Source organism: Sminthopsis crassicaudata, chromosome 1 (assembly GCF_048593235.1).
Source record: "Sminthopsis crassicaudata isolate SCR6 chromosome 1, ASM4859323v1, whole genome shotgun sequence".
Classification (NCBI taxonomy): Eukaryota; Metazoa; Chordata; class Mammalia; order Dasyuromorphia; family Dasyuridae; genus Sminthopsis; species Sminthopsis crassicaudata.
The window spans coordinates 517,023,035-517,049,226 of record NC_133617.1 but is presented as its reverse complement, the minus strand read 5'-3'; the positions used below and the strand labels follow the sequence as shown (position 1 = coordinate 517,049,226).

Below are 26,192 nucleotides of genomic sequence, written 5' to 3'. Positions count from 1 at the left end.
ACCTCTCCCTAACACACACACACACACACACACACACACACACACACACACACACACACACACACACACACACTATGAGATGAAAGTTCTGAGATACTGCCAACCAAGTAGCCTCCAGTTCTTGTTTGTTGATTCAGTGGAGTCTACCTGGAGATGTTTATATTTACCCACACCCTGAAGGGTGATTCTTTGTGAAGCCCCCACAAATTGTCTTCAGAGGTCAGCTATTTTGCCCTGACTTATTTATTTCTGCCACCCTAAGTTCACTTTGAAGTTATGTTATGTCTTTTTTTTTTTTTTTTTGAGGAAATTTGGAGCGCCTGGAGTTTTTTAAGCTACTCCATCTTCTCAAACTTTCTCGACTCCATAGTTGGCTCTCTCTCCATTATATTATGCTGATTCTCTGGAGAAACTCTGGGGATTTAAAAAAAATCAAAATAAATAAATATATTTAATGACAGTCTTTGCCCTCAAAGAGGCTATTTACATTGTACTATGCAGAAACAGAAAGATGAAGAAATGATATCATGATAACATTGATGAGAATTGTTTTGTACATATTTGTTGTACATTGTCTCCTCCATTAAATTGTAAGCTCCTTGAGGGCAGGTACTGTCTTTTGTTTCTCCTTGCATTTCTAATGTTTGGCACTGTGACTGGAATGCAGTAGGTTCTTAATAAATATTTATTAGTTGATTGATTGATGGACTGCAATGGGGCAAAGGTCTACTTTCTCTTCCTTGTTTTAGGTGGTGACACCTTACTCTATTTCTACCTCAATGACAAAGCACATCAACCCCAACATAATAACGAAGACAGCAGATGAATTTGTTAAGGAATCCTTGGATTTTGTTGCAGTTGGAGATGAAACTTGTGGTTGCCTGGCTCATGAAATCTTGGTAATTTAAAACTCATTTCTTTAAGAGAAATGATTGAGGAAAGATGTATGGGACATACTGCTGCATAGCTACATTTCTCTGATTTTTGATACAGTTAATTCACAATTGGAATTCTTCTCTAAAGTTTCAGCATGACATGGGATCCTTTAAAACATGGGTTCTTGATAACAATGACAGGGGAAGGACAAACTGAAAGTTCCTTTCAAGATGGAAAAGATTTAGAAATGGAGATGACAAAAAAAACTATATTTTTATCTAAGAACAAGGGTTTTTTGTTTCTTTGTTTACCAATTTCAGACTGGATCACAGTCAAATAGTTTTCTGGCAGGAGATAAAATTTTCATTTTTAGCAATTCATGAAAGTGAACTACTAGTCTAGAAGAATTCTGGTAAAGGGAATACCTATACTGTGAAGTCACAAATACTTGGAGTAAGAACTCAAGCTGAGTAAAGTAGTGCATAAAGTGCTTGACCTGAAGTCAGAAAGATTTCAAGCCAGCCTCACATACTTACTAGCTGTAGGGTCCTTAACCTCTATTTGCCTTAGTTTTCTCATTCATAATATAGAGTTATAATAGCACCTATCTCCTAAAGTTATTATGAAGATTAAATGAGCCACTATTTATAAGGTACTTTGCAAATCTTAAAGTTCTCTTTCTATAAATGCTATTAGGTGTTTAAAGAATTATTCAGGGGCAGCTAGGTGGAATAGTAGAGAGTACCAGCTCTAGAGTCAGAAGAATCTGAGTTCAAATATGACCTCAGACATTTGAGAGCTATATTACCCTGGACAAATCACTTAATCCTAACTGCTTCTCCAAAAAAGAATAATTCAAGTTATTCATATTTTAAGGGATTAAACTCCTCTAATTCTTACTTTTTGAGAAATATGTTGCTGATATCCAAAATTGTAACAATTGTGCTCTAACATTTAGGATTTTTTTTGAATGGATTTATAAAGACATTCCCCATGAAATAGTGCTATATAAGTGGTAATTAGTTTCCCAAATAAGTCCATAGAAGTTTGTTTATCCATGATGACTCATATAGTACTGGATTTGTAGTCCAAGTGATGAGATCTATACCTCAATAAAATTAGGATTAATTGAGGTCTAGTGGCAGGTTTGGGGTACAGGGAGTCAAATGGAACTCCCTTGGAACCCCGTAGGATTCGGTGCAAGGGTACAAAGTTAAATGAGGTGTAGCAGCAGTGAGAGTCCCCTGTAAATGAATTTACAGGCCCGAAAATCTAGATTGATAAAAAGAGGTTTATTGTAGGGTTTGGAAGCAAGGTTAAAGTCTGGTTAGTAAAAGGCATTAGAGAGAGGAAGAAATACACCAGACGCAGCGGGACGCAGAGTCTATGATGCAAAGTATGGTGCTCCCATCTTTCAACTCTCCGCCAAGGGATGATTCCTGTTTGGCTCTTTTATTTGCTTGAGGGGGCATAGGGTGGATCCCAGGTTGATTCCTCAATAGCCAGAACCCATCAGATGGGGGTTGGACTATCTGAGCAGATCATTAGAATGGGGGCTGAAAACCCAAGCCAGCTCAGATCCGGTGGGGGCTGGGTACAGCCCAAACTGGCTCAGATACTGATCTTTCCCCTTGGAATACAAAAGGGTGGTTTTGACCAGATCCTGAAATCAAAGGTCAGTCCCAAAGGAAGTTATAGATCAGACGGGGAATCTTAAAGGGGGCTATGACCTCAAATTCTTGCTCTTCTGCTTATCCTCTGTGATTTTATGCAAATCATTTAATCTCTATAGTACTCAGTTTACTTACCTGTAACTTTAAGTCATGGACCCCTTTGGAAATCTGATGAAGCCTATGATAAGCTAGAATAATGATTTTAAATGAATGAGGCAAATGTTTTCACTTAAAGGTTGGTGGAAATAAAAATTTTTTTCCCCATCCAAGTTCTCAGATTCTTAGTCATCTGTCAATGGGGATCCCAGGTTAAGATCCCTATTCTAGATCAGTGGTTCTCAAATTTTTGTTCTCAGTATATTTATATTATTAAAAATTATCAAGGATATGTCTAAAAAGTTATTGTTTATATGGATTATATTTATAGATATTTACCACATTAGAAATAAAAACTAATTTAGAATTTGTAGATTTTCTGAAAGGGTTTAAGAGAACTCCTAGGGATTCTCTGGACACACACTTTGAAAACCACTGGTTTAGATAACCTGTTAGATTGAAATCAGTGACCATAAATCTCAGATTTTCTAAGATTTAAAAATTTTATTTATTTATTTATTTAAAACTTAATTACAAAATAGAAAAAGAAAAAAAAGTTGCTATGTGTATTGCCATGTGAACATAAGAGAATATTCAAAATATAAAGCAATAAATTTCCATTTCAAGAAAGCTTTTATAATAAATACTACATGTTGTGTCCAGAGCTATCCATTTTCGCTTCCTTGTAGGTTTTCTTTTGTTCTCTGTTGTTCACTTTTTACTTTATTCTTTTTTTCTATCTTCTAGGATATTTATATGTATATATTATATATATCTTCAGGCTTAATTGATATTATTTTATTAATATTATATTAATTAATATATACACATTAATAAATATAGATACCCATCATCATAAACATATCTGTTTACATACTTTTATGTAAGACGATACTATGTTTGCTGCTTCTCTGAAGGTGGATAATATCTTCTTTCATAAGTTCAAGTTTTTCCATATTTTTCTAAGTCCATCAATTCATCATGACTACCATGTAAAAATAGTTCCTAAGAGAAATTTTTTTCCAAGTTCAAATGCAGAACATCAATTAGGGAGAACTAGGGATTCCTCCTTCTTGCTTTCTGTGCCAACCATGGTAACCAGCAGAAAACTTCACATGGTGGGGAGGGGTAGGGAAGAGGAGATCTAGGTCTTCAGTAGCTGAACTGGTAGTTTAAGTCTTTGGCAGGTATTGTGAAAGGTTGAGATCTTCAGTGGTTGTGGGAATAAAGTAGAAAAAATAGGGAAAAGTACAAACGAGGGCAATGGAGATTAGCAGGACAGCTGGGAAAAACAGTGCTAGAGGCAATGCTGTTGCAGAGAGAAGAGATATTTCTATAGTCTATGAGCTGGGTCTTCCCTGCTTAAAATGCACTTCTTCCCCTTCACCTTATAAAACCCTCTGCTTTCTTCAAAACTCAGTTCTAGGATTATTTTTATTTGAAGACTTTCCTGCTTTCTCAACTTCTGTGCCCTCTTTCTTTAATCTACTTTTTATTTATTCTGTGTATACTTATTTATCTTTATATTGTCTTTAAGAGATTTGTTCTCTGAGAGCTTGTAATAATTCATTTTTGTCCTTTCATCTCCAGTGGTTAGTATGGTTCTTGGCATATAGTAAATGTTTAACAAATGATTATTGGATTGATTGAGTGAATATAGTTTTAATTTTATCCACTTACCTCAAATCCAGTTTATATTAAACTTTAGCATCATCTAAGTAGTTGTGTTTTTTTTTTTTTTTGAAAGATATCTCATTACAAGGGTACAAGTCTGTAAGGGGAGGAGCAACCTAATATTTGTGTCAAGAATTAATTTAATTAGATATTCAGACATTCAATTCTTTTGAGTTAAGACTTTGTCCCCTTTTAACAATGTAAACACTTCTAAAGGAGATATTTGTCAAGCTAAGTATAAATAATTGATTATTAATATTTAGTGTACAGCTTGGGGTTTCAGACCAGATTGTAATAGAGAAAGTAAATGGGGAAAGGTGGTCAGAGATCTGCTCATGAGGAAGAAAGGTACAAAAACAGAAGGTAGAATGGGAAAAGATCAGTTTCTCTTGATCATTTTCACATTAACAATTTGGTTAAATACAATTTGACAAGCATTTACTGATTGGCTACTATAAACAAGGTCCTAGATTAGATGCTGGGCCCTTACCCAATCAGATCAAGGCTGACTTTGGAGTCATCTGAAACAGTTAATATGAATTCCTAAAGTGACTGGATTGCTTTCATGGAGCAACTCAAATACTGGTACTGGAAAGTCAGATTCAGTATCTTCAAGTGATATCAATACTTTGGAAGAAAAATGTAATTCTATGAACTGAGAATTTTTTTACAAGTCAGATCCATAAACTAAAAATGTTTCACTTGTCAACTTAATTGCTTTTACTTCTTCCTGAAGACTAATATTTGTGTTTTTGATTTGTGAAGGCACACCTCTTAGACTTGATTCCTTCCTGGGTAATCTACAGCGATCTGGTTCAAAATATCTTTCTGACCTCTTGCACAAATTATTTAAAACAAAATTCCAATATCCAAGAAGTAACTCTTGAGGAAGAAGAAGAAGTCAATGGATACACTCAGCAATACCACTCTTGGTGGTTGCCTGAAGACCAGCAGAAGCCATAGTCCTCGCTTCAATAACTTGAAGTTGCAGCTAATAGACCTTGTAGATGTTTAAAATATTAAATAATTTTGCTTCTCCTCGGGTTTGGAAATTTATTTGGACTGCTAAAGAGTGACAAAAAAGTATGAATGGTTAAAAAAAGTGTGACTCCAGGCTTTGTGTGAGCATGAGAGAAAAGAGGGGGACATTTGTGGATAAGACATTGGAGTTCCGTTTGAATAGATCACCAAATCATAGTAACTCAAGATTTTGAAAGGACCCCAAGAGGTCACACGCATTCCATCTAATACTTGAAAAAGAATCCTTTGTACAACATTCACAATTAAGTTTTCATCTATCCTTTACTTTAACAACCTAGAGTTTCAAACTCTAATCCATACTCCAAATGATGTAGTGAAAAAAGAAATGTATCTGAATTCACAGACATTGAGTTGAATCCTCAATTGATAATTTAATATTTGTGGGACCTGTAGAAAAATCATTTAATTTCTCTGAATCTTGGTTTCCTCATCTATTAAAGGGAGCTGAAGATACTTCCTTTACATACTTCATGGGATCAAGGTGAATAAACTGCTTTATCGGACCCTAAAGTCCTCTCAGGATTGAACTGTTTCTGGAGCTGTTCCTTAACATCTTGTTTTAGCTGTTGGGAAGACTGAGCCAGAACTACCCATTTAATTAGACTTTTGTCAATAAAATAATATCATAGGGCGCCAAAGAGGGTCAGCCAAGGGCCACAATTATTTTTATTATGTTAGATTTATCTGATGGGGAGGAGATGGAGGTGGGATAGGAAATGGCAGGAAGATTTTAAAATTAGTTTCATATGCATATAACAATCTGGCTTATGTGATTACTGCCCTCTCCTGGTTTAAAAGAGGTGTTGGCTGTTTTCACTGGGGACTTGAATTCTCTACCAAACTGCATTAGAAAATGTAACTTGATGGAGATTAATTTTAATAGAATGTATGAACCAGTACCTATTGGAGACAGTGTTAAGGAGAAGGTTTCTGTGCTGGCATCTATGATCTTTTGCAAGTAGATGCCATTCTCCATTTTTTTTTCTCCTATGAAATAATAGGGTTACCTTAAATGATTTCCAACATTCTTTTCAGTTCTAAAATTCAGTTTGCTAAAGTCTGGTTAAATGCTATTTTTTTAGAATTCCCAACAAATTCTGATTTTAGGTTTCCCTTTAGATCAAATATCATCTTTCTATTTTTACATCATGGCTCTCAAGAACAGTACTTTTCTTTGAATAGAAAATGGAGTCAATAATCAACTCAAAAGTGTTGCTCTGTTATACAATAAGTTGATCAGTTCACACCTAGTAGCCAAGAGTTGTCATTTATTCTCCCAGGGAAATACTTCATAGGTATGCCTTACAGCTTCCATAAAGAGATGGAGTCAAGGGCTCAATCGAAAGATCACCTCCACATAATCTCATGAAATTGATCTAGCGATTCTTCCCCAACAGTCTCCTAAATCAACACTTTCCAAAGTGTGGGGATTGTACTATCCTATGAGATATGTAAACCTAGAGGACAGAGATATGTGAAGCCATGGCCAAAATATTGTATAGTCTTGTGTATGATTCTTGTGTTTAAAAATCCCTTTTCCCCAATGAAAACAAAGTTGAAACTAAAGCTGAAGTTAATAACAAATTTGCTCCAATTGACAACGGATGCAAAGCAGTAATTATTTAATTCAAAATGCACATATGAAGTAAAATGAATTGGTATTTGCTGAATCTTGATAGAGGAATAACTTGCTGTCATTGTCACTTCACTATACAGGCTTAAGACTCAGATAAGCTACATCATTTGACTGCTTGCGTATTTGAAATTAAAATGTGTAATCTAAAAGTTTAATAATTTTTATGTAAAAATTAAAAGTATCTGCTGTGTTTCTCAGCATCATTTATTTTGTCAAGTATGAATTAAGAAAACCTCATTAAGCATTTATAATATGTTAAGCACCAAGGAGATAAAATTAAAGGAGAAGGAGAGAAGGAGATAGCATTTATGGAAAGATTTAACTGGTAGGTAGATGGCAAGACCCAGAAGTCCTTAGGGGGACAGAAAGATGATACTACTTGAGCATCTGAAGAGCAGGGCAACAATAAGGATGGCGTGTTAGGTCAGTTTAAAAAGCTTGGTGCTCCTTCCTTTTGCTAGATGGGCTGTAGTCAGTGACTCGTAGCTCATAATACAGCAATGTCTGAAACGACTTCAACTGAACCCAGTAGCACTAAGTTTCATAGGGAGAGTAGGCTCAGTATATTAACACACCCTGCAGAGTATTGTGCCCATATAAGACATCTCCCACAAAGAAAAGCCTCTCAAAGACTATAATGAGAGAACAAGAGGCCTGCAGTATCAGAGGTATATACCTACCCATAGATAGGTGCTCCTCATGTATGGGTCCCTTATATATTTTTTATATATTTGTTTACTCTTGGTATATATGTTTGGGTATATGTATTTGTGGGAGTGTAAGCCCAAAATTTATGGGCAAAGAGGATGTTATTTCGGAAATCTTCTTAATCTGTTATTTGAGTAAATACCCTTACTTTGAGCTAATTGTGTTCTCTAATGACTGTGAAAAGTAAAAATATGAACAAGGAATTCATGAATTATAGTTTCAGGATATAGACCCAGAGAGAACTTTAGACCTTGGATAACCATTTCACAGGGAACCCATCCTATCATTTAGGGATGCTACAATAACAAACTCTTTATCACAATCTCAGATATACATAAGGAATAGTTAGAAATAAAAAAAAAGGCAAAAATGTATATGGTAATTTTAAATAAAAATTTAGGTACTTAGAGGAATATTGTCCAAAGTATAAAAAAAGGGATGATATGGGAAAAGCAGCTTAAATAAACCAAATATACATGGAAGATATTTGTTCAGGATCTTTTGGAAGGGACAATATTAAAAAAGTGGAACACAATCTCAGCCCTTAATAATAACCAAAAAAGAAGATGATAAAAATATCCTCAACAACTATCAACTTATATGTCTACTTTTCCATTTTAAAAGAATATTTAGAAGTATCATCTACATCTCCATAGAGGGCATCCTATTTGACAATACTGATAGAGAAGTCAACCTTTTTTGTAAACAATATTCCATAATAGGCTACATATTTACTGTTGTGCAATTGACTGAAAGATGTAGCTAATACAATCTCCCACTGTGCTTATTGTTTGTTAATTATAAAAGACATGATTTAGTAGAACAAAATGCTGCCTTAAATTCATAGGTCAATCAGCAAGCATTTATTAATTATCTATTATGTGTCAGTCACTATAGTAGGCACTTGGGAAATACAAAGATGAAAATAAAACAGTCCCTTCCCATAAAATTACTTGACAGACATAATTAGAGCAGAATGAAACACACTTCTATACCTCAACAATGGGAATTTGTTTTGCTTGACTATGCATATTTATTATAAGGATCTTTTTTCTTTTAAATTGGGCAGAGTGGGAGGGAGAGATGACAAATGCTTATTAATTAGGAAATAAAATAAAACAAAGAAGAAAAGCTATAATGAGAGATAACTGTTCATGGATCCACTGATCACAAACATCAAGCAAATCTTGAAACAAGAAGATATAGGGCTATCAAAAATATTTGCTAGTATAATAGAGTAAATCCAGCTCAGAGTCCATGTTAAAGAAGATACTCTATGACTAGTGAAGTCCTATAATTTGTGAACAACCCCATTGCATGCACATCAAGCTGGAGCCAATTTAAACTGATTATTGAGGTCATTGTTAAATTTTCATTGTCCTTGGAAATTGAAAAATCCTACAAATCGGTGTTTGATTTATTGTTTTGTTCATTGTCTAGACTTAAAGTGATGGAGAAAATGTCAATAATACAAATTAAACTCAAAAGTGTGTGTGAAAATTTTTGTTTTTCTGGAGAGCTGGTTATTAAACATTTCCTAATTCATTCTTGAGTTAAGTCCTAGAACATGGTAAAGCTTCCTCAAGAGAATTTGACCTAAATATTCATATAACAAAGCCGACATGGTTTAAGAATGTCAATTTCCCAGACATGAAGTTAGATGGAGAATCTATTTGATTTTTGTCCATTAGACAGATATTACAAAAAGGCAATAAACTGGGTCCAGAAGAAAACAGAAGAATGATTTGTATTGCCTTTGGAACATTTGTAAACTCCTTTCATCACTCCACCTTTCTCCCAGAAACAAAAGCCCATCTTTTAAAAACCAATGCTCAACATGGTATAGTGGATAGTCAGTTTCATAACCAGAAAGCCATATCTCTGATTCATATTGGCTATATGAACCTCTCAATGCTCTGGGAAACTCCCTAAGACTCTAAGTTGTAAAGAACTTGACCTGCATTGGAAGAGGATTTTTTGCTTCCAAGGTTTCCTTATACAAAGGAAATCACAAGTTTGAACCCCATCCCTTTCCATATTCAGCAAGTATTGTTGTATAACTATGAATCATAGAAAATTAAAGTTTTGAAAGCATGAAAAATGAATATCAAAGCCAAATGGAGAGGCTCTGATGGATTTGAGCAGGGAAGGGGAAGGGGAAAATATGTACAAAATGTTTACCATGTGTTAAGGCACTTTATAAATATTACTTCATTTGATCTCAACCTTATGAGGTGGATAGGCAGTTGTTTTCCCCATTTTTCCATTAAGAAAACTGAGGCAAATAGGTTTAAGTGACTTGTCCATGGTCACACAACTAATAAATGACTGAAGTAAAATTTGAACTCAAGACTTCCTGACTCCAGGTCTAGCACTTTTATCTACTGGGGCTACCTAGCTTCGATTTCAGTATTTGAGATTCATTTGAGTTTGATGATATAGACAGTGGTCCCTCTAGGATCTGGAATAATTTAATTTTCTCAACTAGTTATATAATTGAATTTATCTATAATTCTGTATCTCTGAATGTCTACTGCATTTCCCCTTTTAGAATTTTCCCTTCTCTTCTCCCTCTGTGAGATTATTGAGAATGTTGATGATTCAGAACTGCCCAAAAGTATTATTATTTATTACTTATTACTATACTTAGTTTTCTATAAGCACATTTTCCCTGAAGCTTTAATTCATAAAAAGAAAAGTGGAACATATGAATAAACTATTGCTAATATTCTTAGGACTAATAGGCATTTGAGGAGTTTGAATTTTTGCTCCAGGGAATCGAGAGATTGTATCACCTGAAGGTTACTTTGGCTCAGGTCTAGATCTCTAGCAATTCACCTAGAATAGAATTTGAACTCAAGCTTTACTTGATTCCAATGCCAAGATGTTGGAACACTAAAGGTTGCTAGAAGATTAATTTTCAAGTGTTAATTAAGTCACTTTATTAGCTGAGTGATCTAGAGCAAATAATTTCATGTCTTAGCTTTCAGTTGGAATAGTTTTATGTTTTAGCTATGGGAATCTAGGCAGATCATAACCATTTGCCTCAGTTTCCTCAGTTTTAAAATGAGTTGGACAAGGAAATGGAAGAGCACTTTGCCAAGAAAATCTCAAATGAGGTCACAAAGAGACAGACATGATTGAAAGAATTGAACAACAAAGTGAAAAGGTTGGAAGATTCTTTTCAGTTCTGTGTTTCTGTGATTTATTTTCCCCAAGGAATCTCCACCCTGTTGAGGGAGTCCAAGCAGAGACATGTGAGTTATTTCATTAAGTTTTTGCATTAAACACTAGAGTCCTTTTAAGAACCAAGGAAGGGAAAGTGGATCTCAGTTACATAACTGGAAATCAGCATTAGAATTTTTCCTTAAAATTTTTTTTTGGAGATAGAAATAGAGAATTGGTAGAGGTAGAATGGACTTCTTTTGAGATTTTTTTTTTAATTAGCAAATTTCAATTTTAGGGCTTTATTTACTAATTTGTTTTATGCTTTTCACAGTCTCCACAGAGGGGCAGTGTTTTACCACACTAGCCAACTTTAACTAGATTTACTTTGTAGAGCTAGATTTTGGGAATGGCTTTAGCATTGTAAATTTATCCAATTTCTCTTTCTGGATATAAATATATGATTCCAGAGTAAGTTAGATAAAAATAATATGGATTTAAATAGGTGGTGTGGGATGGGGGAAGGAATGAAGACTGAGAACTGAGTGATATCAGGGTAAGAAGTAGATGTTGGGTATTTTATGATTATTATTAAGCCAATTAGTTTCACTCTGTTTCATGGCCATACAATCCCAATCAATGTTCTCATATGATAGTGATAGGTCATATAGGAGGATCTGGTGATAGCGTGTATTCAAATGAAGCACAAATCTCTATTATTGGAAAAAATACCTTTTTTCCCCCCTGAGGCAATTGGGGTTAAGTGACTTGCCCAGGGTCACACAGCTAAGAAGTATTAAGTATTTGAACTCAGGTCCTCCTGACTTCAGGGCTGGTGCTCTATCTACTGTGCCACCTAGCTGCCCCCAGATATAGTTTTAAAGTTTACAAAGTACTTTATGTATATTATATTTGAACTTCATTGTTAGGTAAAACTTAGAGGCCTCCCCATTTAAAAAATGAGGAATCTGAGACTGGCAGAGGTTGTCATACTGTTAGAAATGATAAGAGATAGTATTTGAACTCAGGACTCTCCTGAGACCATGTTATTGTGTTGCATTGTATAGTATTGGCAATAAGACTCAGAACACTGCTATCTCTCATTAACTTATGCTGTGGATTCATGAAATGCATTTCAGTAAAGCAGGAAATCTAACAGAATAGCTTCAAGAATAGGTGAAGGAGTGGATTTTTATTTAAGAATCAGGTAGCTAAATTCAGAGAGATTTATCTTCAGATTAGCTATCAGTGATTTTTTTTTTTTAACAGAAATTCAAGATAGTTTTTAAAGGCAAATTGGAGGATTTGTGATTGTTGATGGAAGGACTTGGTAATTTGGTACTGATTGTGTTTAGCTCATCTAGATATTAAGAATCAGAGTTGGGATTTTAATCTTCTGACTCAAAATGAATTCACACTGATGAAATCATGTGTTTTTGAAGCATTCTTTTCTTGATATTTTAAACTATGCAAGATCCATTGATTGAGTGCAAGAGTTCTCATTAACAGGCATGGCAATGGGTGCATTAATTGTGCAAATGGCTTAAAACTTGATGCTATAGGAGAAACAAACCCCATATAATATGGATAAAAAACAGAGTTCCCTTTCAGCCACCTTTTCAATGAAAAGGGTTCAGATTTGCTGACTTGGAAGAATCTTCTGCTCTGGCAATTTCAGACAAAATTCGAGAGTGTTTGCTCATTGTGATATTAAACTGAAATGAAATAAAGGATTCTTCCCCCCTCCCCCTGCCAAAATGCAGTTTTATGTAATGATCCTACAAATAATCTCCTCCTGGGGTCTTTTTTGTTGAAATGCAAGAGAACCAAAATCTAAAAGTACTTCGGTTGCCCTGGAAAAACTGCAGGATCCTTCTGGTTTCTTAAGTCTTGAAAGAGGATTCTGAGAAGCCACATGGCCAAGATGGAAAGAAGGCACATAGAGAGACAGAAGAGAGTTAGATGCTGATGATCCTGTAACAGATAGAAAATAGAGAAAGCAAATGGAACTGAGATCTCTTGAGGTGTTAGAGTTTGCAGGGGAGAAACATGAACTAATTGGGAATCCAATTAGTTGCTGGGGTTGGTAAGATTAGAATCCATTCCATAGCAGCTTTCTTCTTCCTGCTTCCCTCGAGTGAGAAAGCCATCTTTCATTTACCTTTCTGCTCATTTCCTCTTGCTTTGAAGATATTTCCTTTTATTTTGAGGAGAGGGTAGAGGGAATTTTAACCAACCCACCCTCCTGGTATTGATCTGTAAGTTTAAGTCATTTCTTTCAGTGTCTATTTATATATGTGTTCAAACTGAAGTTGCTATTAGAGTATGTGATCATTTATAATCATATCATTTCCAAACCTCTAAGGATACAGTCTGGGTGAATGGAGGGAAATATTAATCCCAAAGGGATTTCCTCAGGAAAAAAAAGAGGTTCAAAGGCACATAGACAAATGACATAACTTTGAAACTAACCTGTTGGATTACTTAATATACTTTTTTTTTTAAAAAAAAATGATATAGTAGAGATTTATGGTTTTATATACAATTTTTATTTTTCTTCATTTATTGAAATGTTCATGTATTAGTTAATATGTCAGATTTAGAATAACAAAAATATTAAAAATATAAAATTAAATAAAACAAAGTACTGATTGGACATTTTTTTTTTGTGAAGTTGGTTCTTATCTCCAAGAATAAAGTAAAGCAGAAGGAGATCATAATTACAGTAATAAACTTAGGCTGTAAGAAAAGGAAGAGGGATATGAAGAATGAGGAAATGATTTCTCATCCCAAGACTGGAAAGAGACTGAAAGAAATAATTCTGCTGAAACTGCTGTTTAATACTTGTTGGCCAGATCATAGTTATAGAATGCTATGATCCAGTGATCTATTTATTCAGGATTTATTTCTGAAAGAGCAATGGGAACTTCCCTTTACCACTACCCCCATGCTTTCATTCCAATCCTAATTCCCAACTGAGTAGTAAAGTTCTAGGCATTTAACAAAATGATCCATATGTGTTTGTATAAACAACATGTCACCAGTTCATGCTATGTCAACCTGTTGAATATGCTGAGTTAATATGCTGAGTTGTTAGTTCAATGGTAAATCAGATGCATATTTAAAAAAAAATCTTTTCTACATGAAGTACATCTACTTTTTAGAATTATTAGAAGCAGAATGTAAAAGATGAAATTCAGGCTTAAAGTAATCTCAGTCAGTAGAATTCTTGACTTGACTCTTCATAAGAAAGATGGTGAGCTTTTAGTATTTCAATTAGGATATTTTCAAAACCCAAATAGGAAACATATTATACAGAAACAGCTGTATCCATGCACCACTTAGTTGTGATTTCATCAGTGTGAACATTGTGAAAGAGTCATGGATTCAGATCTCAACTCTGCCACTTAATATCTAGATGACTTATGGCAAGTCACTTTACTTCAAACTCAGGATTTAGCCCAATTCCTCCACAGAATTGGTTCCACCAAATTCATGTGCAAATGTATTGTTGTTTCTGGATGAATCCTTTACTCACTTACTACTGCTTTAGATTCTGACACTCCTTGCTCTTCAAAGCATCAGTAGTGATCTGACTGCAACCCCCCACTCTACCTTTTCACCTCACTCCTACCCTTCTGAACATTGGCAAGTCAGAGTATTCAATCTCTTCATCTAGAACAGAAATGAACACAAAGACAGGCAAAAAGCTGAGGTCTGTATTCACAGGGCCACGTAACCTCAGAGGATAGAAGGCCTAAGACTGATACTTTCTTCTCACTGTCTAAGAGAAATCTTTTCTTGATTTTAATTAAGCTTTTTTTCAGAAGAGTTAGATCAAAACCTAAGATGGATATTGCATTTATGGTTTTACATCATAAAGAACTCCAAACCAATGTAAAAGGGACGGATGTATGTTTGTTTAAAAAATACATTTCTTCATGAACTGTTGCTGAGTGAAATGAGCAGAACCAGAAGATCATTGTACACTTCAACAGCAATACTATATAAGGATCAATTCTGATAGATGTGGCCCTTTTCAGCAATGAGATGAACCAAATCAGTTCCAATTGTTCAATAATGAAGAGAACCAACTACACCCAGAGAAAGAATTCTAGAAAATGAATGTAGATCACAGCATAGCATTTCCACCCCTTCTGTTGTTGTTTGCTTGCATTTTTGTCTTCCTTCTCAGGTTATTTTTTACCTTATTTCTAAGTCTGATTTTTCTTGTGCACCAAGATAACTATATAAATATGTAGGCATATATTGCATTTAACATATACTTTAACATATTTAAAATGTATTGGTCTACTTGCCATCTAGGGGAGGGGGTGGGAGAAAGGAGGGGAAAAGTTGGAACAGAAGGTTTTGCAAAGGTCAATGCTGAAAAAATTACCCATGCATATTATTTGTAAATAAAAAGATAAAATACAAAATACAAAAATACATTTCTTATGTTTTACATGTCTTTATATATATTGGTTGCCTTCTCAAGGGGTTGGGAAGTGATGGGAGGGAAAGAATTTGGAACTCAGAATTTAAAAAAAATTATTAAATTTTTAAAAAATGCAATTGGGAAATTTTTAATGAAATAAAATATATTATAACCCACATTTCTTTTGACTGCATGAGGATTGGATTATATTTTATCTAATTCTTTTATCACTACCCCCCAACATTTAGAATGATTCTCTATTAGGAGGATATTTCATACATGTTTGCTGAACTGAATTGTGTTATCTCTTCCTCCATATCCCCCACAAAACCTAACAATCTCCTCCTAAACACAATGTACATACAAATCATTTTGTGTCCCAAGAACTCTCTCCTACATGGAACCTATTTTCTTAAGGTCTGAGGTCTCTCTCTAAAGTGTCCATATGCTGCCTTACCAACTTAATTGGATTTAAAAGTTTGATTTTTTAAAAAGTTGATTCAAAGATACATCTTGTGCAGTTTTCCTCTGGGGTATTTTATGGTGTTTGTCCTGGCCACCAGAATCTCTAGTAATAGCTCTTGAGATAATCAGTGAAGAACATTTTCTTCTAATCCCACTCCACCCTCTGAAGTACAGCCATGAGACAAAATGATGGGACAGTCCTTGGCCTGCTGGCCTAATCTTCTCCATCTATTCCTATTCCCTGGAAGATCACCAGCTGCTTACCCTGGGTGGCCTAGCTTCCCAGAGTCATCTCCCAAGGGGAGAGAAGTCACCTTCCCCCATCTGGATCACAGAGACCAACAGAATTGGATGAAACTACCCAGGGTGTCAGTCAAATTAAAAAATATTCTTTTAATACTGAATAACCATGTAGGCCTGGCAGCACTCCCTCCGCCTTACAGATGGCAAGCACATGCCGGCAGCCCTGCACTCCACATCAATCTCTCTTCCTTTGCTTTCAACACACTCTTTCAGCTAGGGCTCCTTTCTTGCTTTAGCTCATGATTGTAATGCCTAATTTTTTGGGGGGAGCCTATAGAACCATGGAGAGGAGGGGAGGGGGTTTAGAGATTCTGCTGAGAGAGATAGAAATTCAGAATAGTGATATCACTAGGTCACTAGTTGCTTGTTGCTGTATCTGATTGGATCCAACAGTAGCACCTGTGTGTGGGGTGGAATGGTTTGGTGATTCAAGAAACACATAATCAATTTCTTTGGGTTTAGTTACTCACAGATTCTGTAATCTTGTATTGTTCTTACTATGAGAATTTTGTTATGTTTTATATGTAAAAAGTAGCTTCCTCTCTTTCTTTTACTCTCATTTTGAGATTTGAAGTGTTATAAAAAAGATTTTCTTAAAATGTTTCAATGTGTTAGTGAATATTAGATGATCACTTGATGGAATATTGTAGAAGGTATTTCAACATAGGTATAAATAAGACTGACTGACTTCTAAAGTTCCTTCCAATTCTGAAATTCTGTGATTCTGTTGGGGGGAAGGGAAGAGACAAATTTCTTATTTATGTCCATTCTGTAGATGAAGAAATATACACCGAATAATTCAGTATCCAGAACAGTTCCCTATGAGAAGGCTTTGGGATCTGAGTACATGGATTTTTGAAAAAATGTAGTCTGGTGTTAGGTCTTCCAGTGCTGGAAAGTTTGGAAAGATCATAATCCAGATGATGGTATGAATCCAGGAAAAAAACCCCAAGATATGTTAGTAGCAACATGATTGCTGATTATTGATTGGCAGAGGGGAGGAGGGAGAGAGGAAAAAAGAAGGAGAGGAGAGAGACAGAGAGAGAGAGAGAGAGAGAGAGAGAGAGAGAGAGAGAGAGAGAGAGAGAGAGAGAGAGAGACAGAGAGAGAGAGAAAGAGAGACAGAGAGAGACAGAGAGAAAGAGAGAAAGAAAGACAGAGAAAGAGAAAGAGAGACAGAGAGACAGAAAGAGACAGAGATAGAGGAAGTGAGAGACAAAGAGAAACAAAGAGACAGAGAGACTGACAGAGGGAGAACAGAGATAGAGAGAGACAGAACATAACAGACAAAGAGAGACAGAGGAGGGAGAGAGATAAAATGAGAGACAGAGACACAGAGAGAGTGTTAGAGAGAGACAGGGAGAGAGAAACACAGAGAGATAAGAAAGAGACACAGAGATAGAGAGAGGCAGATAGAAGAGGGAGAGAGAGAGGGAGAGAGAGAGACAGAAGGACAGAGAATCAGGGAAAGAGACAGAGACACACAAAGAGAGGCAGAGAAAGTTAGAAAGAGATAGAGAGAGACAGAAACAGAGAGAGCAACACAGAGATATAGAGAAATAGACAGAAACAGAGAGACAGACAGACAGATAATGAGAGACAGTGAGAAAGTGAGACACAAACATAGACAGACAAACTTCAGCAGATATTTTGAGATATGCATCCAGACACTAGAGAGGAGATGCTACAGGCAGCTGGTCTGCCTTTTACTTGATGTCTTTGCTTATTCAGATTCCTGAAAAAGGAATATGGTTGAAATGACATATCCATAAATATAGAGAAGTTTTGAGTATTTCCTTCCCTTTTGCCTGAAACCAGAATAAATTTACTATGCAATATCAATATTCAAGTTGATTGTAATTTCTGATTTTCATGGTAACTTGAAAGTTTTGTTACCCTTGAAATATAACTATGCTTGGTCATAATTGCTATGTAATTTGTGTTTTCTCTTAATTCAATCAATAAATAAACATTTATCAAGTAGTTACTATGTGCCAAGCACTGTGTTAAATACTGAAAAAACAAAAGAAAGTAAAAGTCCCTGCTCTCAAGGAACTTACAATTTAATTAGGAGAGCTTAAAATCCAATCAGATGGAGGGGATACTGGAGAAGACTAGGGAATACCTTGCCATTACAGAAATTCAACAACAACAACAACAACAACAACAACAACAACAACAATCAGGACAGAGGTTTGAACCTTGGTTCAAAATGTCAGGATTTGGGTCCCCCCACAGATGGGGGCTAAACCAAATAAATAGAAAGAATAGTTTTGATTGATTTGTTTTGATAAAATTCCCTTTAAAAAAAACAATATTTCAACTGGATCTAGATTCTTCTGTCCTTTATACTAAACTAAAATAAGATGGTAAAACATTGATAATCTGGCTAACAGAGAATAGGAATTGGTGAATCCCTTTGACTCTTTTTGAATATATTCATAATGCATTGAGATTGGTGACCAAGCTGTAATTTCACATGATGGGAGGAAAAAACCTTTCCCTTTTCCCATTCCAAAGTTTGAAGCAAAAAGAGAGACTTCTTCCTATCAATTTAATTTCTACCCTAAGCTATAAAATTATAGCAGGCAGTTCTATCTGCTGGCTGCAACAAGGTTTAGTGAGTCAGTCTCATGCTACAAAGTGACAGTATAATCAGACATGTATGTTAATTACTAGAATTGCAGGCTGTGATGCTCCCTCTCTTTAAAATCATTTCAAGTCTTTGAGTCTCAACTTTTTCAGTAAGAAAAATACTGCTTCATCCTCATCATGTCCATTTTTACTGCTATTAATGAAATTCCTTAATTGTGTGTTTTGCTGTCTCAGATATTGCACAAATGATATGGCCCTTGCTTTTTAGGAGCTTAAAAAACCTAAAGATTATAACTCTGGTAAACAGAGTTCATTCCTCCACCAGCAATTAATTTATAGGAACTTTGGAGAACCAGAATTAGGCTTAATGTAAGGAAAGCTTCCTAATAATTTGAGCTATCCAAAAATAGAATGGACTATAATATATACATTTTTTATATTAGAATGGTCTCTGTTTCTCTCTGTCTGTCCCTCTGTTTCAGTCTCATTCTCTCTGTTTCTATCTCTGTCTCTGTTTCTCGTTTTTTCCCCCCTCTCTTCCCCAACCCCTTTGCCAATCTAATCAGCTATCATATTGCTGCTCTCATACTAGAGATTGTCAAATAAAGACTGAACAACCATTTGTTAGGTATTATGTAAACATGTCTCAAAGTTCCTCTTAAGTTTCAATCTGGCCAGAAATGGGGCTAATTTAAGAAAAGAGAGAATGACCTTAGTCCAAGGATTTAGCATGTGTCAGTGCCTTTTCCATACTTCCATGAGAATGGAAGAGGCATAGAACTGAAAAGTGGGGAAATCCTAAATTTTGTAGCAATCTGGTAGTTTTGAGCAAAAAGTCATTACCTTCTCATTGTCTAGTCTTCAGGGAACAAAGTTGGGACATATATGGAATACAAACCATGAACTAGATTAGAGTTGATCAGGGAGATCCCCATGTCTAATGATCAGAAATTTTAAATCTGAAAGATTTAATCCGGGTGAATAATTTAACTGATTAAAGGTAATTACCTCTTGTTTTAAAGAGTTTGGTATGTAGGGTTGATCAGAAGAAAGTTTTCATAATTAAATAACCAGATAGAAAAACGCAAATGAAAATGGGATTTTTTTTGTTTTGTTTATTTTGTTGTTGTTGTTGTTATTGATTCTAAGTAAAAATTTTGCTTTTTTAAAGGAGCTATAGTAGTAAAGAGCCTGTAGACTACAAACTTCAGTGTGACTTGAAGACATTACTTATTTGTGAGGATCCTTTTTTTTTTCTGAGGTAATTGGGGTTAAGTGACTTGCCCCAGGTCACAAAGCTAAGAAGTGTTAAATGTCTGAGGTCAAATTTGAACTCAGATCTTCCTGACTTCAGGGCTGTTGCTCTATCCACTGTATTACCTAGCTGCCTTAAGGGAGGACCCTTCTTTTGCAATCTATCATATGGTTTGGAGGAGAGCCACAAGAGAGTAGTGTTATGGAAACTCAGAGAGTAGAGAATTCAGAAAGAAGAGGATGATCAACACTTGCCACTATTACTCAAAAAACTTATGGCTGAGTAAAAGACATAAAATATGCACATGGATACAAATACAAAGCAATGAAGGATCAGCATATATATATATGTATATATTATACACACATATATCTATATCTATATCTATATATATATCAGTGTATGATTAACAATATAAATCACTAAGTGGAAAGACTAATTTCTTACCTTCTCCTCAAGCTATCATTAAATTTCTACAAAAAATGGCCTATTCTCATTAACTCTACTTGTTTGCTTTCTTCTGTCTTCTCATTCTCTTGCAATTTGGCTTCCACCCTTACTACCTGACTGAAGTAGCTCTCTCAAAATGTTATTAATGATTTTTTCATTCCTAAATCCAATGGGCTTTCTTCAATCCTCATTCAGCTTGACTTCTCTGCAGTGGATATTGTTGATCACCTCTTACTTTTGGATACTCTCTGGGTCTTCATGGTATTGTTATCATAAAATCCCCTTTTCTTCTTTCTTTGGTGACCTTTCTTGGTGACCTTGTCAGCCCTTATTTGCAGATAACTAACAAATCTACTCCTCATCTCTCTCTCTCTTTAGCTCCATTTCCACATTTTTAACCACCTACTGAGCAACTCTGTCTAGATGTCCCATAGGCACTTCAAACCCAATAAGCTCAAAACAGAACTCCTATGTTGGAGTCTTCTCTTAAGTTCCTATATCTGGCTCCTACAAATAGTTCCTCTATGTGGTTCCTATCTACTTCCATGGCTTAAGTGAGAACTTTCTGAACCCTCAATGGATCACTTTTCCCTTTCTCAACTCCTTCAAGTTCCCAATTCAATCTATAATTCTATTAAATTTAAATCTTAGTCTTCAAGTATTCATTTGATTTCTCATTTTTAAAAGTTTTACCCTTTATTTAGTCATAAAGATGCTATGTGCAAATGAATTGAAGCATACTTATGTAGGCTTCCTTACATCATCAACATGGTCTTTTTTCTTTAGTGTCCTTCAAACTGTATTTTCAGTTGCTTTTATTTCTCTATTTCTTAAAAAAAAGATATTCCCCTGTTTTTTCATATCATCAGACCATTCATACATACAAGAGGGATTCAATTATATCACACACAAAGTGATTCAAATCTCAGTTTATATTTTCTCCCAAAATGCACAAATACTAACTGCACACTGATTTTTCTATTCCACCCCCATATACATAGAAACTTTTTTTCTACTTCTTATAGATACCAAAATGTTCATCTATCCATAGTGATAATATCCTATATATTTTGACAATTCATATGAATATTTTTCTTCACACAAAATACCTTTTTATCATTAAAATATTCCAGATGATATCCTTAAAGAAACAGCATACTTATGCTTGCTAAATCCTGTATATGATATTTCATCTCCCAACCTCATGCTTTTGCACAGGTTATCTATCCTTCATACTTGATATTCTTTCCTTTCTCTCATCTTCTCCTCTTGGAAGTCCTTCATCCCTTCCAGGTTCATTTCAAATATCATCTCTTACATCTGCCTTTTTCACTTCGTTAGCATCCCTTCAATAAATTGGTTTCTACTTGTCTCTGTACATGGTGATATTTCCACCCTGCTCCTCCCATATGAGTTTCTTGAGATTAGGAAAATTTATTTTGTCTTTATATCCCCAGAGCTTAGTGTAATATCTGGTAGTAGGTACTTAATAAATTTTCCTTCACTTGAATAAAACTGAGAGTTGCTTCCAGTGGGGCAGATGAGGGAATGATTCATTACATTTAAGAAGATGTAATCAAGCTAGGTTTTAAAGTACTCACAAAATTCAATACAAGAAAGTTATGAGGGGAAGGCACTCTACAGAGGGAACATCATAAACAAAGATACATTGGTGAGAAAGCATAGCTCTTAATAAATAAAATGTTGGTTTCCATATTTTTATATTATCAAACACTTTCCACACAAATAAGGAATTCAGCTACATCACTCACAAAGGGATTTGAGCCCTTGTGTTTAAATCACAGTTCATTTTCTTTCCCAAACTGAGCAATGACAACTAATCCTGTTTTTGCTGGACTTCACAGCATGAATAATAGAATAGTGAGAAATTACACTTGGAAGTTATATTACAGTTAAGTTCTAGAGGGTTTTGAAAGGTAAAAGAATTTCAATCAATTAATCAATGAATGTTTGTTAAGTATCTACTCTGTATAAATTAGAAGGTAGACAGATAAGATGGGGAGGCCAATTAACAGCAACTTCCATAGTCCAGAAAAAAACATAAATTAGGGGCTGAACAGGATGGCATAAAAGCAGCAAACTGGAAATGAAATTGTACAATGAAATATTTATTCTAACAAAAACAATTTAAGAACAACTAATAATAATTTAAAAGATATTTATTTTGGGGACAAGGAAATCTTGTTCCTTCTTAACTAAAATTTGCAATTTTTAGTTATTCTCTTAAATAATTTCTTTTTTCCCCCTTTCTTGTCTTAAGGCCTTGATTTTGCAGTGAATTGTCACTACAAAGCAATGGTGCTGTTTGTACATATAGCTAAGTATAAGAAATCATGAAGCAGGTAAGTTGATCTAAGGGGTTCAGGAATCTGTGGGAAGCTTCTCATGAGCTGTTTGATGGATCTCACGGGTAGAGCTCTAGACATCACATGGATGGTTTATTCCCAGAGGCAAATTCCAGGCATTGAACATCTGAGTATCCATCTGTCACATTCTGCAGCCAACAAGAAAAAAATCTTCCAGAGAACTGCACAAATTGTTATTTATTTATTTATATTTTTTGAGCAGTAACAAAACCAGCTCTCCATCAAGCTTTCCCACACATTGCATTTGAAAGTCTATTTTCATGCTGTTTACTTGTTTTCCTGCAGGGTTTTTTTATTTTTGAGATCCTTTTCCCAAATGCTTTTTTCTTCTCATTCTTTCCAATCTGTCCCTCTTTATTTAGTTCAGTTCTTTCAATTAATATTTTCATGGGACCAAAGAGTGAAAAAGTACACTCAACTAAGGGCTCCAGAAAATTCCCTCCTGGACAATGCTGCTGGCAGAATTGAAGGTTAGCCTGGGTGTACTTTCTTTGTTTCCAGAGGGAAAAGGAAGAGCAAAATTGATCTTTCCCTCTTTATTCCAATTTTCTTTTGACTTTTCTTTTCAGTAACCCTGTATATAATTCCCTTTAATTTGTTCTATTTTTATTTTTTTGCTTTTTACCTTCCCTTCTTTCTCTTATTACAGCCATTTTTAGTCTCTTCTCTTCTTTCCATTTTGGCCTCCCTAGAAAATTGTCTCTGCCTCTCTCTTTCTCCCTGTCTCACTCTGTCTCTGTCTCTCTGTCTTACTCTTTCTCTATCTCTGTCCATCTGTCTGTCTGTCTATCTGTCTTTCCTCTTTCCTTCTCTTCCATAATTCTTGCCTGTTCTTATTTCTTACTTTGCAGCTTCTCCCATCACTGAAGACTACCCAGACTTTGCAGAAATCAGCTCCACCTTCTCCAAGTCATTGATTGACCCAAGATGCTTTTTCTGGCAATTTTTTCCCCTTTGGTCTAATCTATTAATCTAGGAGGGTTCCACTCTAATATAATGCTATTTCTGGTGTATGGGGAAAGTTTGTTCTTTTGCCCAGGTTTCCAGCTGGGTGGACTGAAGCAGAAGGAGGTCAGAGTGACTCCTTTGTCCAACATGTCACAAGGCAAGACAGCAGTCAGGCAGTATGTAAAACCAACCCTGGCTTCTCCCTCATACCCCTCCTCCTCCACTACCCCTTTAGGCCAACAGTGAGCAATTGTCTCTATTGGTGTACTAATACAGGAAGTCCAAAAAGTCATAAGTAAGTCATTTTTAACTCCTACCCCCATTCAACAAATGAATTTGCATATACGTGTCTTCTGATCCCTAAAGAATTAGCTAGACATTGCAAGAAGGAGCCCCTTTTTTGTCACTGACTTACTTAAGATTTTTCCCCCCCTTATTCAGTTTCAAGAGGGACAAACAAATCCTTATCCCAGAGCTCTCTTTCTCTTTTCTCTTTTGGTTTTTGGGTAACAGGCTGAAGGCAGTGTGTTGTAGTGGAAAAAAATAATAGATTTGAAGTCTATGGATAAATCTGGGTTTTAATCCCAGAACCACTATTTTTACTGCCTGGGTAACATTTGGACAGTCACTTCAACTCTATAGGCCTCTTTTTTATAAACTAAAGGGTTTGTACTAATTAGTATCTAAGGTCTGTGATTTTATATTCAGAGAATCAGTCAAAGATACTCTTTCTTAACAAAGTTCTTCTGAAAAAGGATTTATATGATCATAGAACAATACTAAATATTTAACAATTACTAAGTACTAAGAATATTAATTACTAAGCAATAATATCAGTTACTTGACTTGAACAATAGTAGTGTATTTGATCCTGATGAAGACTGTGTGAATCCAGAATACATCAGAATAAGAAGAGTAAAACAAGAATTTGAAGGGTCAGGAATAACATGACAATGTGAGCATTATAATGAAAAATAAAATAATAAATTTTGACAGTTATTAAGAAGAGACTTTATACACACTTTATAAAGTCATAGACATATGACATCTTTATAAAGTATCTAGAAGGCTGGACTTGGAGGCAAGATGAGCGTTCAAATACACTTAAACATTTTCTAGCTGTGGCATTTTCTAGCTAAGGCAAATAATTCGACTTCTGGAATATTAAGTAACTCCCTAGGACTTATAGACAGATAGACAGTCTTCTACATTAGTGAATGGAGTCCCTATACTAACAAAATCACAGATCTTTGTCCTACAAAGGGAAGGTTGTTGTTTGTCCTTTGTTCTCAAAGAGGACCAGACATTAGGAAGTCGATCTATGAAATGCAAGTGATTTGGATTTAAGTGAAGGAAAGCTGTGAAAGGTCATATGCCTCATTTTCCCCTCCAGAATCATCCTGGTCCAGTAACCAGTTATAGATCAGGATGACTGGAGATGGTCCTGGATACTATGGGAAACCTTGGCCTTTTAAAGCTAAGGTCCTCAACAGGAAGGAAGGAAAGAAAGAAAGAAAGACTGAAGCTACACCTTAAAGGGATCAGGTAAAAAAGTATGGGAAGAAGTAATATGGGTACTTCATGTGGCAGGTGATTGCCACACTCTTCTCCTTTCCCCCTTGGTCCCTTTTCCACTACCACCACCACTCCTGTTCCCAAGGGATTCTATAGTTTCAGTTGTTTTTCCAGTATTGTCAAGTGTACTCATGATAATTCAGCTAAATTTCCCCATTCCTTTAGGAGAGCAAGGCTAGGTGTTAAGGATAGAGAATAAAGAATAGTAGTAGCTTACAGTTGCCCAAGACACTTGGCAATCCATATCTATATCTATTTTGTCTTCTGTTGCATTTGAAACTGTTAAACACCCACTTTTGAAACCTTTCATGATACTATACACTTTTTTTTTTTTTTTTTTTGAGGAAATCAGATTAAGTGATTTACCCAAGGTCACATAGCTACTAAGTATCTGAGGTTGGATTTGAACTCAGGTTCTTTCAACTCCAGATCTCTCTAGTGATTTATTCATTGTACCACCTGGCTGCCCCAACACTGTACCAGTAACTTTACATTCTAGCTTTGTATCTACATATCATTCTCTTCCCCTAGCATCTCTTCCTTTTCTTGCTCCCTAAATGTGTATATTCCCCAAGATTCCTCAATTCCATCTTTATACTCTCTTGACATTGATTGTCATGGCTTCAGTGTTAAACTGCATGTCAATAATACCATAACCTATATTTCTGGGTCCCAGATTCTCTTATAAGTTTTAGGCCAGCATTTGGAGCTTCCGGTTCTGCATCCCATCTTAGATGTTCTCCTGGCACTTCATATTTGATATATCCAAAATTGGATTCATCTGCTTTCTCCCCAAAAATGCTCTTTCTGTCTTTCCTAATTTAGACAAATTTAATTCCTTCCTTCCTTCCTTCTCTTCCTCTCTCCCTCTCTTCCTCTTTCCCTCTCTCCTTTCCTCTCCCTTTCT

The 26,192-nt window shown here is 35.4% G+C and overlaps 1 protein-coding gene across 1 annotated transcript in view; it reads left to right on the top strand.

Annotated features, from left to right (window-relative positions):
- The window catches only part of HSD17B3 (hydroxysteroid 17-beta dehydrogenase 3), a 55,673-nt gene extending 46,482 nt beyond the window's left edge, over positions 1-9,191 (top strand). Inside the window, exons 10-11 of the mRNA XM_074281688.1 lie at positions 750-899; positions 5,085-9,191. Coding sequence (XP_074137789.1) covers positions 750-899; positions 5,085-5,282 — 348 coding nt within the window. The 3' untranslated portion in view covers positions 5,283-9,191. The remainder of the gene's footprint in view (positions 1-749; positions 900-5,084) is intronic.
- Positions 9,192-26,192: the final 17,001 nt, after the last annotated feature.